The 15,736-nt window shown below is 39.5% G+C and overlaps 2 protein-coding genes across 2 annotated transcripts in view; one reads left to right on the top strand and one right to left on the bottom strand.

Annotated features, from left to right (window-relative positions):
• The window catches only part of LOC139735803 (solute carrier family 35 member F5-like), a 62,263-nt gene extending 52,649 nt beyond the window's left edge, over positions 1-9,614 (bottom strand). The window contains exons 1-2 of the mRNA XM_071646553.1: positions 9,414-9,614; positions 4,640-4,786 (exon numbers count right to left, since the gene is read on the bottom strand). Coding sequence (XP_071502654.1) covers positions 4,640-4,786; positions 9,414-9,518 — 252 coding nt within the window. The 5' untranslated portion in view covers positions 9,519-9,614. The remainder of the gene's footprint in view (positions 1-4,639; positions 4,787-9,413) is intronic.
• A 5,891-nt stretch (positions 9,615-15,505) lies between these two features.
• LOC139735812 (shiftless antiviral inhibitor of ribosomal frameshifting protein-like) overlaps positions 15,506-15,736 on the top strand; it is a 35,476-nt gene continuing 35,245 nt past the window's right edge. Inside the window, exon 1 of the mRNA XM_071646560.1 lies at positions 15,506-15,520. Within this exon, the coding sequence (XP_071502661.1) occupies positions 15,506-15,520 (15 nt within the window). The remainder of the gene's footprint in view (positions 15,521-15,736) is intronic.

Below are 15,736 nucleotides of genomic sequence, written 5' to 3'. Positions count from 1 at the left end.
GGACTTGACTCTGGAAAGTATAATATTACATCTCCCCTTTGTATCGGACGCAGGAGAGCGATGGTCTATGTCCATCTCCTTTGGAGGTCGAGGAGCCAGAGTGAGAGAAAAAGCTATGTCCACGGTTAATGTTAGGGAAAAGGGGGCTACGTGGCAAGTATTATGGGACAAGCCTACGTGTACCTTTTACATAAACCGTGGTCAAAGGACTGGTCAGCAAAAATTAGCTCTTTTGTTTCTTTTTGCCATCGGGGAGCGTCCGGAGAGAGTGACATGATTATACCGATAAAAATAGCTCCCTCTCTCGGCCGGTGACTTATTGTCAATCTAACGGGGTACGTGCTGCTACAACTGCATCCTGTAACACAATATGTTGTATGTTGAACAGAAATATCACCTCCTAGTCACAAACTATTCTCCTGAAGATGGAACATATACATTTGTACTGTTCGTTTATTTTTCATTCTGCCACTGTGGTACTCGATCACAAGTTAAGCCACTTGTGAAATTTGTCACACAAGTCCTAAATTTACAAAGTATTAATTAATACAAACAAAATACAATAACGCATGTAATAACGCGTGTAATTACATGTACAATGGTACAGTACACATCCCCATATACATGTATATCAACTCAATCTCATCTGGAGGGCATGGATATATCCAAGTGTAAGCTTATCATTCCCAGTCGACAAAGTTGTAAACATTTTTAGTACTCTACCCTCTAGACTAGCTAAAGAATAATAACATGACCTCAAGGACGGTTGGAAAAGTTTGAGCAAAGTTTGTTTCCATCAGTCAAGATTTGTGTAGGCTGAAGAGAGGCCTTCTACAAATACAGTCGTACCATTGTACAAGATGCGTACACTACACAATGGCAAGATACAAAATGAATTGTTTAAGATGGGGGGGGGGGGAATTGCTCTCACACACTGGCTCCTAGCCAAAGGTTGTTTGCTTCCGATTCTAATAATCAAATTTAAAAAAAATGGAAAATGAGAAAAGCAATCCTTCATCTTGTCCATTGCCTTCTACAGTATACTACACACTGAGCAGGAAAACATGCTTCTGTTCATGTGTGTGCAGTTTGACATGATTGCCTGGCGCATGTACTCTACAATGTACATTAAAATGCTCTGTGGTATTCAGCAAGTGAAGTACAATGTACATATGTTTTCGATGAATAATAACTATGAATCATTTAGTTTCCTTTGTAATTCTCAGCTGGAGTGTGAAATTGTAAATGCATAAATCACATTGGTGTGTTTCATCAAGCATACTTTCATCTTCAGGTCTTTCGCTCTTTGTTTCTCTAATTTCCCGACAAATTGTCCACTCATGTTATCAAGGATGGCAATTGACTGTGATGGTTAGCTTTTAACCAAAATATAGCAAATTAAACTGAATAATAATCTCTTTGATATCTATTAAAAATCATGTATGAAGACTACAAGCTTTTCCTTTTTTTTTTTTTTGGGGGGGGGGTTGTTTTTTCGTCGTTGCTGTTTTTTCACGATGACTTTGTGAGTCAGTTCATTGGAAAATAGTGTGCGGATAGCGTCACAGCACCTGGATTAGAAACGAAAGTCACAAGCTGTCAGCCTCTTCCGTTATTTTAATGATGGACTTTGATCCTTAATGAAACGTTACCATCTGCAAGTATGTCGGATATCCATCCCACAATGGCGGCTCTTGCTGTCAACTACAGGTTTGAAACTCTCTCAATACTCGTACCTCCTTGGTATAATTACAAATGTACCAACATAAAAATCCTCTTGTCATGAGCCTCATTCACACTGGACTTTATACCATGTATTTAGTTCTTGCATCACCATGACAACACTGCTTCCGTTTTTTCCTCTCTAATTTTGGCCATCGTTCACACTCGCCAAAAAAACCAACAATACAAATTAACTTTTTAACAGTATACAACTGTATTCAAACTTCCAAAGGTAGTGATATGTCAGATACATGAAACATGAGGGGCCATGCTACAAATTTTCTATGTTGCCACTAATAGCCATTAAAGGACAAGTTCACCTTCATAAACATAAGGATTGAGAGAATGCAACAATATTAGTAGAACACATCAGTGAAAGTTTGAGGAAAATTGGACAATCGATGCAAAAGTTATGAATTTTTTAAATTTTTGTGTTGGAACCGCTGGATGAGGAGACTACTACAGCTTGTGAGTCATATGCGTACAACAGTATAAAGAAAATGTAAAAGAAAATTCAACATATTTTCACTTTTTTTGCATAATAAAAGAGCACTTGACTTGCCTCTTTCTAAAGGCAGGGGGAATAATATTACCCATAACATTTGTCGGTAACAAGTCAGGGGAATGTGTACTTTTTTCAAAAGACGGAATTTTGTGAAATTCTCTTTATATTTTCCTTATATTGTTGTACGCATGTGACATCTACGTTATTCATACACTGCAGTAGTCTTCTCATCCAGCGGTTACTGCACAAAAACTTCAAAAATTCATAACTTTTGAACGGATTGTCTGATTTTCCTCAAACTTTTAATGATGTGTTCTATTAATATTGCTACATTCTCTCAATCCTTATGTTTATGAAGGTGAACTTGTCCTTTAAAGTCACAATTTGCATTACTAGAATACACTATGTGTTACACAAGCTCAAACTGGATACCCATAGTAGAACCTGCAGTTTATGTTACAAAGATTTTTTTTCTTTCTTTTTTCTTTTTTCCTCCCATTTCACAAGATTTAAAAGAACTTTCACTGTTTCCCCCTAGGGGTATTCAGGCTTTGGTGTGCACAAAAGATGTTGTTGGCTTGAGATCTGGAGGTTTTGCACTGTTGTGGCTCAATTCAAAGGGTCTGGGCAATATGTTTACAGTACTTTCTGTTACCGGTCTTAGCTCGACTTCAAAGGGAGCACCGGTGAAGTCAGACATTGTATTGTGTACAGCAAAAAATGGGTGGGAAGGCAACTATGTGTATTCAAACAGCCCAGGTTGTGTTTGCTCGTCAAGAAGACAATCTCAACAGCTTTACAACTTTACAACATGTAGTTGAGAGCAGATATTGAGGAAGATGAGAATATTAAACCCTCATGCAGTGTGACTTTGGCCGTTTCATTTCGAATATGTATGCTGCATACTTTTGTACATTGCACCTTAAGTGTACAACTACACACGCCCTTTATCTCTCTTTTTCTCTAGCTGGTTAGCTCTAATGTATTTCAGTGGCTCCAGTTTGAGTTTTCACATTTCAAGTTAATTTTCAGATATGTAAATGAAAGGCAGAATATTTGTGACTGCCATAATCACATCTCATCCGGATATTTACTATGAATATCATGCCACCTTCTATCAGATAAACACTGAATATAAAAAATATTAATTCCATACAAATATCAGCTACATCCTCATTTGATAGCAATCACTTACTACCATCATCCTTTTAATTTAATACAATTAGAATGTTTTAATGATACTTTTCCTTTATTGCATATTTTTGTAAAAATGGTATAATATGCATGTTTGCATGTACAATATAATTTCACTTCATCAAAATCACATCATCTCACTAAGACAATTTTGGTCCAATTCCTCACGTAATAGAGAAATGCATCAATTTCATTAATTTCGTACATTTAAGCACAGCAAACTCAATGATATGCAAAGCATGTACACCACATGTACTACATCTGTACTTCCAGAGTGCTCTGAATGCTGCTGTACATTGGTGATCATAACTGAGTTTATCCGAGCGCTTCAGGGTCCGATTGTCTGCTCATACAGAGTTTACAGAGCTTCAGGAGCTCTCCTGGAGCATATACTGTAAAACACAATATATTCGTGGCATGAAAATTTCATGACTTGGAGCCAACGGTCTTTCTCGCACCATGAAATTCTAGCAACTCGCCACTGGCATTCACTGCATATTGTGTAGGCAAGAACTTTTGCTTGCATTTTAATTTTGCGAATATTACCACTCGGGAAAATTGCATAATTAAAATGCGCGCAAACATTCTTCGTTTTACAGTACTTTATAATGCCATGTACTAATATGGTGCTGGACCGCGTTCGAGCCCTCAAAGGTAAACTGAACCGAACCATACCGAACCGAACCATACCATACCATTCCAGATTGGAAGCATTCGAGAGCTCTATATGGAAATATCATACAGTACCTCATGAGCTATTTTTGGACTCCAGTCAGAGGGAGTCACAATTTGTGTAGCAATCAACACGTTCACTTTGCATGCCTACACTACAGATATGTACAAGTGTCCCTAAAAAACAGAATCAATTCTCTGTATGACGTAGTGTGTGTTACTCGCATTCTTCTCATGCTAACCTCTGGTATGCTTTGCTTTTAGACCACTCTACGTTCGTGCGCTCTCTGGCACAGTATGGCAAAATACGGTACATTTTGGGAATGTTCAAGCACTCCTATGGCATGGGTCCAATATGAGAGCACTCGAATGCACCCTATGAGTATAATGTCCTATTGAAGCATGGCTGTACTGAAACAATCTTTACAACCCTGAATTAGAACCTGTGCTGTCCACTTGACTTTCAAATTAAAATTCAAAAAGCCAGCTGGTTATATGGACAAAGCTTTTACTCTTGAATATTGCAATTCAACAAAGGGCACTCACCAGGGTTTTGGGCTTGTCCATACAGTCCAGACATTGTCGACGCCACGGTCTCCAAAACAGAAATCCCAGCAGGTACAGCATGAACATTGACGTCTTCAGGTACGTTGAGAAGAAGGGCTTGTTATACCCAATGTCCATGAAAATGAACTGCATGGTGAGGACAATGATTTTAATAATAAGGTTATATGTCGCTTATCATCATCAGCAGTTTGTACAAAAACTTTTGAGATGGTAGTAATGAGGTAGAGGGGGTTAACTGATGTTCATTACATATATGAGCAGGGAATGATACTAAAACATTTAAAATGGATTGACTGAATGTAGCAAAATTAGAACACATCAGTATTAAAAGTTTGAGGAAAATCAGACGACCTGTTCAAAAGTATGACAAAGTTCTGGCGCTGCCATCGCTGGATGCAAAGACTACATACATTGTACAACAGTTTCTAACATCACTGTAGGACGATATAAAGAAAAACGAAAGACTTCCACAAACCTCACGTTTCATGAAAAGTGTTCACTCCATTATTCTTGCAACTGATAAATGTTTAGCATTATATAAAAACCTTCCTGCTGAAAGAGGTATAGTCAAGTGCTCTTTCATTACGCTAGAGAATGAAAATGAAATTCTCTACGCATCACATTTTCTTTTTCTTTCTATTGCTGTCCTCATGTCTGAATTGCAGCATCACAAATAGTCTTCTTATCCACTGATGACAGCACACAGATTCAACCAAAACTGTAACAAGATGTCTTAACTATGTAACGGATGGTCCACTTTTCCTCTAACTTTCTCAGTGCGTTTTCTGGGATCACTGGAATGGTCACGCACCTTAGGGTCCATCAATAAAGACATACAGTTTGTACGTATGTACATGTACAATAGTGTATAAATGCCTACATTTGTATAACTGGCCCAGTACACACGGGATACCTCCAAAATAATCTGAAGCTCGGATTTCTAACAATAGACTCGATTGGTTCCATAAAGGGAATGAATTCACATTCTTGGCATTCTTCTTATAAAAGAAGAAATATATGCCACTAGCCAGACCTAAAAGTTAATATAAAACAGAATACGCCATGTCTTGGATCTTGCCAAATCAAGCAATGTCGCAACAATTTCAAGGGAGTGAAACTGAAGCAAGATTTTCAAGAAGGTGGAATGAATAAAGTTTGATAATCATCACAGGTACTATTTCCACCACAATCCTGTACAATGTAAAACTGTACACACTGCATGTTCATGGTACATTAATTTTTGCATATTTTGCACTACTTTTGGCTAGCGTGATTTCTGCAAACCGCGAAATTATCTGCACGATTTTGAATAGGTTGAATTGTGCACTTTGTGTGTGATTCGTCCCTCCCTGGCAGGAGTGTGTGTGTGTGCACTTGTGCCCTATTAGGCCAAGTAAAAAAAGAAACCAGTTTCTCGTCCTCGCGCGCATCGATTTTGGCCGCCGCATCGATTTTTTTACTATTTACTATTTTCAAAATGGCGCTGAAAATACCAAGAAATTCATAATTCTCGTCCCAGCCCGCTCTCCGCCCGCATCGATTTTAAGTTGCCGCATCGACTTTTTTGATATTTACTATTTTTTCGGCCGCCGAAAAAACAAATCGACAATTCACCTACCAATCGTGATGTCTCATTACTAATTACGCCTTGCGTCCTCTACTTAGCTGGAGTACAGCTGTAGCTTCTGTAGTGCGTATGTAATAACGCATGCATTTCACACTGCGAGCTCGGCAGGAATGACCCACAAAGCAGTCGAACTGTAGTTTGATGGGCGCACGGGCCTGGACTGCATGCACGATGTACAGCGCACTCGGTACGTCGTGAACGCGATAGCGGCAAAATTTTTTTTTTTGCAAACAATCGCTGATATTCCACGCATATTTCGCGCATTGTTCGTATTTTTCCCCGTTTCTCATATTTTAAGCGGATGAATTGTACTGTACAAATGCTTGTGAGGATTGTATCGAGTTTGTATGTATACATTTTCATGTCATTTTGACTATGTGCATGTGTGTGCAGTGTCGGAAGGTACGGTGCCAGTGCAGTGGCCGTGCCGGCCGCGTATGCGTCGGTGTTTGTAGCTGTCAGGGTCCCCATCCCCCTGGTCTGTCACTCGGCTGTCTGCACGCACGCATGAACACATTCGAATGTGTAGAGGCCCAAACACTCTGCTCTGTAACGTTGCATCTGACGGCGATGTATTGTTCTATTTTGAAGAGAAAATGAATGCGCTTTTCCAGCAAATGTAGAATTAATGGGTGTATCTACAAAATAAATAACTTTTCCACGGATTCTGGTTTGTCTCGTATTTCTGCGGGATACTTTTCTTTACGATGTAAATTCACGGACACGGCCGTGAGTCGTATCACCTGTAAACTGTAGTGTGATACAATCATTCATCATCCAAATGAGTGATTATCAAATGTCTTTTTAGAACATGAAGAAACATCTTTAAATGTTTAATGCTATAATGCCATATCAGTATCATTTTGACATCCATCTGCAATTGTACCAGCCAGTTTCCAGTTGAATGTGCTACAATTGTGCTGTGAAGAGATGCAGATACATACCAGCTGTGTGGACAAAAAAAGTCACGAACACCAATGATAAATAAAGCAGTGTTTTGAATATCATGGAATTTATTTCAGTCGTACTCGTATATTTGTTGATAGAATGTTTTATACCTGTTTCAATTAATAGCACTATTCATCAGAATTGCAAGTACACTGGTATCACAAATGCCATTACAACACTAAATACCAGAAGCGGATCTAGAGGGGGGGGGGGGGTTGGGTTGCAACCCCCCCCCCCAAAAAAAAAAAAAAAAAAAAAAAATCCGGGGACCATTTTTTTTAAATCTTATCTTTTTTTTTAAACTTGTAATTTAATTTTTTTCTATTTATGTATTGCACATGGCAATGACCTCTATACCAAAAATAGTGGTGTTTTAGATGCAAGAAAACGCCATTTTCACACACAGATTTTCAAAAATTCTCCCTACTGTGGGAGGGGGGACACCCCCCTCCCACACCTTCCCCCCTCGCTCGCTCCGCTCGCTCGGGCTCGGTCGCTACGCTCCCTCGCATACCGCCCCAACCCCCCCTTTATAAAAAGCTAGATCCGCCCCTGAATGCCAGTATTAAGATGGTCATTTTCCCTTGACATCTGTAGTGGAAAGAAAAAACAAATTATGTATTTTTCACTGCATGCATGAAGTTTCATTTCAAGTATGGTACATATTATATCTATTTGTTTGAAAATGCACAGAGTGCAGGCAAGACCTACACTTCGGACCTGGGCCCCGTCTTATAGCCTTCAAATCGATCACAAGTCCCCAAATCAATCGCAACTTGCATTGCAGCACACACAAAACTTGTGAATGATTTCTATCACAAGTCTTTATAAGACACAGCTACCGGAGTGATATTTGAAGAGTTTGTTCGCAAAAACCGATAAGTCCATATTTGCTAAATGGAGATATTTGCGATTAAAGGTCAAGAAAAATAAAGAGAATAATAAGACATTTTTTGCTTCTTTTGACCATAACTTCAAAAATGTACCTTTATATGTAGTGACCAATATATCATTTAAAAGGTATTATTTTGTACTTTATGACAGAGACCGTACTTCAAAATCTGCAGAAATGGACTTATCGGTTTTTGCGAACAAACTCTTCATTTCATTTCGTAAATTGGATATAGAAAATAGTAAAGCCCTCTCTCGTTACCTTTCTCAGAATTACCGGACGAGAAACACATATTACTTTCATTTTGACAATCCTCGAAAAAATAGTAAGATATCAAATAGTAAGGACCTCCCTCGTCGCCTTGCTCAAAAAACCCGGACGAGAAACTACTTTCTTTTTTTACTTGGCCTTAGATATACTGTTTAATAGTGGTATTATAATAAACATATGAGTGCATGTCATAATATGCTGGTACATGCAGTTTCTGGCAGCCAATACATGATTAGAATGGATCAGGCAGCACATCAATTTTTATGAAGGGAAATGTCGATTCAAATTCTCCATCTTGTTTTTTGTGACTTGGATGAAAACGTGTACAGTACATTTCATAGGCAATTACACAGCATGAATTCAAGAACCTGCAAATACAGTGTATGTTTTGAGACTCTCAGCAAGAAAAATTAATCAAATTAGGTAAATTGTGCGCTCAAAAGGGTGGTCTTTTGAAATCTTTCCCATAGCTTTTTCTGATGCTCCACAGATTCTTTAAACTCTACATTACTAAAGCTGACTTCTGTTTTAGATAAATATACAGTGTACGGCAAAGGTACCAGATGAAATGTCAATTACATGCAGTGTTCACAGCTGCAATGGTAACAGCAAATTATTTCAAATTAGGACAATTTTCAATTTTTGAATTTCTGATCCTGCTGGGTTTATTTCATACATCAGTGATACTTGGGAGTACAAATGTATTGCAAGGAACTGCTAACTACAGAACAACAATTCAACAATATGCATCATCATCATCATCGCAATTAAAAGATTTTGTCGCATTTCTAGCAAAAATGTGCCAGGGTAAAGCAGTGCATTACAAATTCAATATATACCCAATATTGAATTACACCCTTGCACAGAACCTTGTAAATACAGTATACTTTTATAGCAAACCTCAACCATCAAATTGAGCAGATGCCATATAATGTATGAAAGAACATCCTTTATATTTGTACATGCGTATCTTCTGGAGGTTTTCTAGGAGAAATAAGCAGCAGCCACAAACTCACCCGCGTAATTTCTGAGGACACGACCCATATCACATCCACCAACAGCAGCATGAGGATTCCAATAGCCATGCGTTTGGGGCGGGTTAGTCCACTTGTAAGACTCATGGCTAAAACGGCAGCGCAATCCGGACATGTACAGCCACAGTCAGAGGGTACCTCAGCTCAGAAAGCGCTCGGGTCTTGATGCACTTCACACCGTTGCAATTGTGTCGTACCTAGAATAACAAGATGTGCACTGTATTTCATTTCAACAATTTTGGCTAAAATCACACTTAGCAGGGACAAAGCAAGTGTTATTTTCTACCTAAACAACATCCCGGAGCGCTCCTTGTACACAATACACTACTACAGTTCATTAAATAGAACCCTTCTGACACTAGACCTAGTCTATGCAGCTGTGGAAGCGTTCGGGCTGGTCGCAGTTACATGTAGTTTCTACCCAAACTTTTCAATTAAAAAAAGGTCAAAACAGTGTGTGGCCTACAGTTGTATGTGTGGCCTGTGGATTGCCTTACTTTATTATGTAATCCCAAGTTTTGCAACTTAGCAAGCATTAAGAGAGGTTGTTTTATCATGACTGAGGCAGCTAGTAAAATTGGAAGAAGAGTAGGAGTGGCACTTCTCGGCCGCCGCGCTCTGTGGAAGAAGCAGCTCGTATACCATACCGGACACAGTGTACGGTATGCAACACGAACAGCATCATTCATTTCATCGTGCGCTGCCCCCTTCTCTTTGCACACATCACGAACAAGAATTCCATTGAAATTCTGTAGTGTCACAGAGCACTCATAATCCCAAAATGTCATTTTCTTACCCAAACCCTCCACACTGTTGCCGCATGGTCTCGTCGCATCTAAAACTGTGACAGTAAATAGGACATTGCATCTGCTCATATCTTGGAAACACAGCTGTTTGTCTAGCGATATCCGGTCCACAGAGCTACTAGCGCTGTGTGTGATAAGCTAGCTTACCGTACCCTCGCGCGCAGATCGCCAGCGCAAGCAAGCATGATTATGGCTACATAGTATGTTCGATTTCCATACACTTGCTGGGCGCACTGAACTCCCGCGCGGTGTACCAGTACTCGTACGTACCACGTACTCGTCCTCTTGATCGATCGCACGTACGCAGTGTGCCGTGAGCACGCGCGATGGTTACAACATACAATGTACTAGTAATACTTAGCACATTCGCGATTTTGACTAGCGATTGCAATGTCGCGCGCCGTTGACTCTCCGTGCTATGACCCATTGAAAATTGACAGATGAAAGTTGTTGAAAGTTATCTCTAAAACCCATATTTTTTTTTATTGGAGTCCAATGTAAAACATATTTCACATTACAAATACAATAATTCAAACCGAGTTTCAAATGGCTTTAAAAATATGCAAATATAATAAAATATACAAAATATACAAAATAACTATTAATACAGTAAACAAGAATGGAATACGATTGATGAAAAGTAAAAAAGAAATATAAAAAAGTACAGAAATGTATGATAGGCTATACATGATATAGTAAAAAAAAAGCAAAGGAAGGAGAATATGACGAGAGAGAGAGAGAGGAGAGAGAGAGGACAAAAATGTCTAGAGAAGCTTTTTTGGTCAGATATTTTTCTGACAAACTGTTACAAGCTACTGAAATCCTTGTATCAGAGAACAACTTTGTCGGACAAAATGTTTCATGAAATGCCCCCTGGGGGTGTTTCATCAATATAGTCAGCGCTGACCAGCAAAATCCTTGGTTTTGATTGGCTGAGATGTTCTGGTCACTGACTGTTACCATGGTGATTGTCAGAAAATGACAACTTGTCAGCGCTGACTTAGTTGATGAAACACCCCCAGTAGTTTAAAAAAAAATAGGCAGGGTAATCAAGCAACGCGGTAGGGTGATCGTTTTTTCAGGGTTGGGGACAGGGGGGGGGGGTTGCCAATGGGGTGTGGGTCGATAATGTTATTGTTGTTGTTGATGATGATGATGATGATGATAATGATGTTGTTGTTGTTGTTGTTTTAAACAGATTTTTCCGATATTTCTCCGAGTTTTTCTTGATGAGCGAAACCCCGCCCCGCGGCCCCGATAAATACCTTAAAAAAGGAGAAAATGCAATGATACCACAACCAAGTCCTAGCAATTTGGTTCAATTTGTAAACATTGCAAAAATCAAGCTATACTGCAACTTCGTAAAAGAATTAATGATTTTCATCAGCATAAGAAGAAGCAGTTGAAGAAAAAGAAGATGATGATAATGATAACGATGATGATGTAGAATTCATGGTGAGATGCTCGATTAGATGACGCTTTTGTATCATTATAAATCGTCAACTTACATTGAATCGATCACACTAAATTGCATCATTAGAACATCAAACTAGCAATGATAACTACTCTCTAAAAAAAATCGAGTGAAAATTTTCACTCTAAAAAGAGTGAATACAAAAAAGAGTGAATTTCGAGTGAAATTGGAGTGAATTTTGAGTGAAAATGCTCATTTTCACTCATTTTGGAGTGACGTCAGGGATGACTCGAAGATTTTGGAGTGATCCCTGACGTCACTCTAAAATGAGTGAAAATGAAGATTTTCACTCAAAATTCGCTCCAATTTCACTCAAAATTCACTCTTTTTTGTATTCACTCTTTTTAGAGTGAAAATTTTCACTCGATTTTTTTTAGAGAGTAAGGTTATTCATCATGAAATAACAGGGAAAATAGAAGACCAAGGAGGTTCAAGAGAATGAAGTCACATCTGTCTTATTTCCTTTGCTAGATGTTCGATGCCGCCGCTCTAAAATGAGAAGCATGTGCCAAACAGGATCTGATACGCAGATAGGAAGACAATTGACTCGTGCGTCTCATTGCATAATCACCAGCCATCACAGTTTCTGAGGAAGATATGTCTTTGTGATGGTAATTACTTTTCGCTATCCCTTCTTATACAAGGTGTGAGGTACAGACAAAAGGATGTGCGAATAGAAATTGCGCGAAAAATGCTGAAATGAAGATGAAAATAATTACTCGACTGGGCATACCCGGGCACTATTCTGATATATCTATCAATAAAGAATTATATTTGAAGATTATTCCAGGTCGGTTTTATTTGTCGGAATTAAGCGGAAAAGTGATAAAACCGGCTTTCCAGGATGGTACAGTTTTAAACAGTTTCACATGATACAGCTCTGATTTACACTTTTGCACAAATTTCTGCACGGGATTGATTTTTGTTTTACATGCTTTATCATTAAGTGAAATTTCATTTCATTTGATAAATAAATAAGCAAAATATGGCCAATATTATGTTAACGTTCAAAATGAATCTTCGGATTGCTCAGCAAGACGGCGGCTTCAAACATCGATCATCAAAGGCACAAATGCACCTGTGAAATTCTTTTGTACATCAATAGAAATCTAACAACTGTTTGAATAATTACAGCCAGTTGGAACTCCAACTCTTAAACCTCCTTGATAAGACTAAATAAATAAGGTTAACGGAAGACAGTCACGAGTGAGAAAGAGGGAGCGCCCTCGTGCGATGAAGGACAGAAGATGGCGCTATGAAGTGCGACAACATTCTGTAAGTGATTCGAAGTATTCCGAAGAAAACTTTTCGTGGGAGTATCATAAAGGTTTGTGAGCTCACCTGCGCCCAAGGCCCAAGTGAGTGTGGTTAATTAGTAAGCTTTTTGCATCTTCATCCTCTTTTTGAAAGCCCCTTGACGGATGTTCATGAAACGTGGCAGCTCATCCCCAGGGAAGTAACATCTCATTTGTAAAAATGGGCACCATGTTCCTCCTCCACTGCGGGGCGGTGGGGGGGGGGGGGAATTAAGGAATCTTTAGAAATCAGTGATATAGCAGGGTAATGCTGTAGGTATGAGTATAGTTTTGAAGTTTGTTCACAGCGGCTCCATGAGGGGTGCTTCTTGGGGCCCTGCTGGGGTCCATATTTTGGCCTGATAATAATTGTTCATTCCCTAATCTGACTTCATTTTGAAGATCAATATAATATGTGGTCAAATTTTCACCAAACTTCGCAGATGTTGATAGGGTCATATTATAAATAGGTATTGTACAGAAATAGGCACAATTCCCATGGGGGGGGGGTCCCTGGAGCACAATGCCCAGGGGTAGACTCGCGGCGGGGGGGAGGGGAGACAGACAAAGCATCAAAATTAAGGAATCTATAAAATCTTTTTCTCCCAAATCAGTGACAAGCTGAGTTAATGCTATAAACTAATTATGAATAAGTAAGATGGGAGTTCAAAGTTTGTTCGTGGTAGATTTGCAAAGGCGGGGTTGGGACCAAATAAAACTGGGCCCATTTTTTCACATTTTCATCTTCTTTTGTTCATTTTTTCCCCATTTATTCGTGCAGATCCGGGATTGGGGGAGGGGGAGGGGTGGGGAGGGGTGTCAAGGTTGGGGGGCAAATTTTCTCAATTTCAAGTGCAGTACACTTCTCGAACGTGCATGATCAGCAGGGGCCCGTTGCATAAAAGTTAAAATTGTGGTAACTTTGCCATCCAATGGTAACTTCCATGGAATTCTTGATATGATTGGCTGGTGAGTATTGTTGCCATGGTAGTTACCACTGGATGGCAAAGTTACCATAGTGTAACTTTTATGCAACGGGCCCCTGTATTTTCGCCAAACTTGACAGGTGTTATCTCTAAGAGCGCAGTAAATATGATATTTGATTTTGTACAAAGGAGAACAATTATTTCCCAGAGGCACAAGGCCTGTTGGACATGGGTTTCGGGTCTCTTTTTGTATTCATCAAGATCGCTGACCAGACTGCCAGGGAATGCACTGCTTACTGAGTACTACAGTATTAGAGTATATATATATTCGGGTCATGTGACAATATGGGAATCCCGCCCTGTTCGCATCGATTCTTAATTGCGCTCGCGTGCCCAACGTCATCATGTATGTATTGTATGTATTGTACCAAAGAGTATGCATGATAAGCGTGCGCTTCTATCCAAAAGAGGTGTGGGAAGCACAAGCACTCTTTAGATCCAGTCATATTATCCCATTTTTAACGTGATTCCAATAGCGAGGTCACTACATTCAATGATCGGCACATTCACCACCGTTGCAGCTGGGATCTCGCCAATCAAAACCTTGTGTCACATAAGTTTAGGCCTAGACATCGCACAGCAACAGTTTCAACAGATTAAAGGGTGTGTACAGTTCTGGTCGAGGTAAGGATTTAGCTTTTAACGTTTTGCGAGATATTCAGAAATCACTCTATATGAGATGTCAAAGACCATGCAATTCTAAGCAGGGCTATCAAAAGTTTATTTGATGAAAATCGGTTTTCAAATGGCTGAGATATCCAAAAACAAGGTGAAACAAAGAGATCCTAATAAAAGGCGTGGCATGTCGACTTTTATTATCATCATCACTTTTTTTGGATATCTCAGCTATTTGAAAACCAATTTTCATCAAATAAACGTTGAATCCTTCTTAAAATTACATGCTCTTTCATATTTCATAAGGGGTTTCTCATTATCTCACTTAGGAATGTTCAAAACATGAATCCCCACCTCAACCAATACTGTACAGTCCCTTTAAGACACATCATGCCGTGCGATATGTTCGGAAGTAATGCCGGATATATGGACAGCATATTACATGAATGCGTAGTCCATATCCATAATATGAGCTGTTGCAGTATTAACACTATATACATTACACTGGGCTATCATGCACTTTTACGGCCCTATTATCGGTACATGTACCTCCTGTATATAGTGTCACTAGAAACGCGAAAGATTACATTACCAATCATAATTGCCGGGCGTGGGGGGGGGGGGGTGTTGGTGCGAACGCACCCCCTCCCCTTCAGACCCTTAAAAAAAGGGGAAAAATACCTATCAGGTATGCCACACAAATTTGTTTGTTAGCTGATGAAACCCGGAAGTGGAACCAGAAATATAAACGCACCCCCTTAAAAAAAAAGTTGGTGACGGCCTAACCCCGTGGCGCTCCTTCACATCACGCTTCGCGTTCGGGCTGGTCGCAGTCAGTGACGGCCCTGCCGATTGACACGATCAGAACTCGACCCAGCAAGTCTACATCACATTCGAGATGGCAGAAGAACGGGTGAGCATAAATCCTATTATTGCCGCCTCCATGATGTGTATTTAATTAGGACGCCCTATATAGTGTAATATCACATCACCGCATTTTGGTATCATGAGTTGGACTTCGGTTACCGACAGTATCGGCATGAATGATAGTCTGGTATACTCGGGGCCACATGAGATAATGTTCCCATGAGCATTTCGATACGCCCCGATCATTTTTATGTATATGACA

The sequence above is a fragment of the Diadema antillarum genome, unplaced genomic scaffold (genome assembly GCF_040938485.1).
Source record: "Diadema antillarum isolate AM-2024a unplaced genomic scaffold, OU_Dant_1.0 seq00000599_RagTag, whole genome shotgun sequence".
NCBI classification, from domain to species: domain Eukaryota; kingdom Metazoa; phylum Echinodermata; class Echinoidea; order Diadematoida; family Diadematidae; genus Diadema; species Diadema antillarum.
The sequence above is the reverse complement of the archived record's forward strand: the minus strand, read 5'-3'. Positions and strand labels throughout refer to the sequence as shown.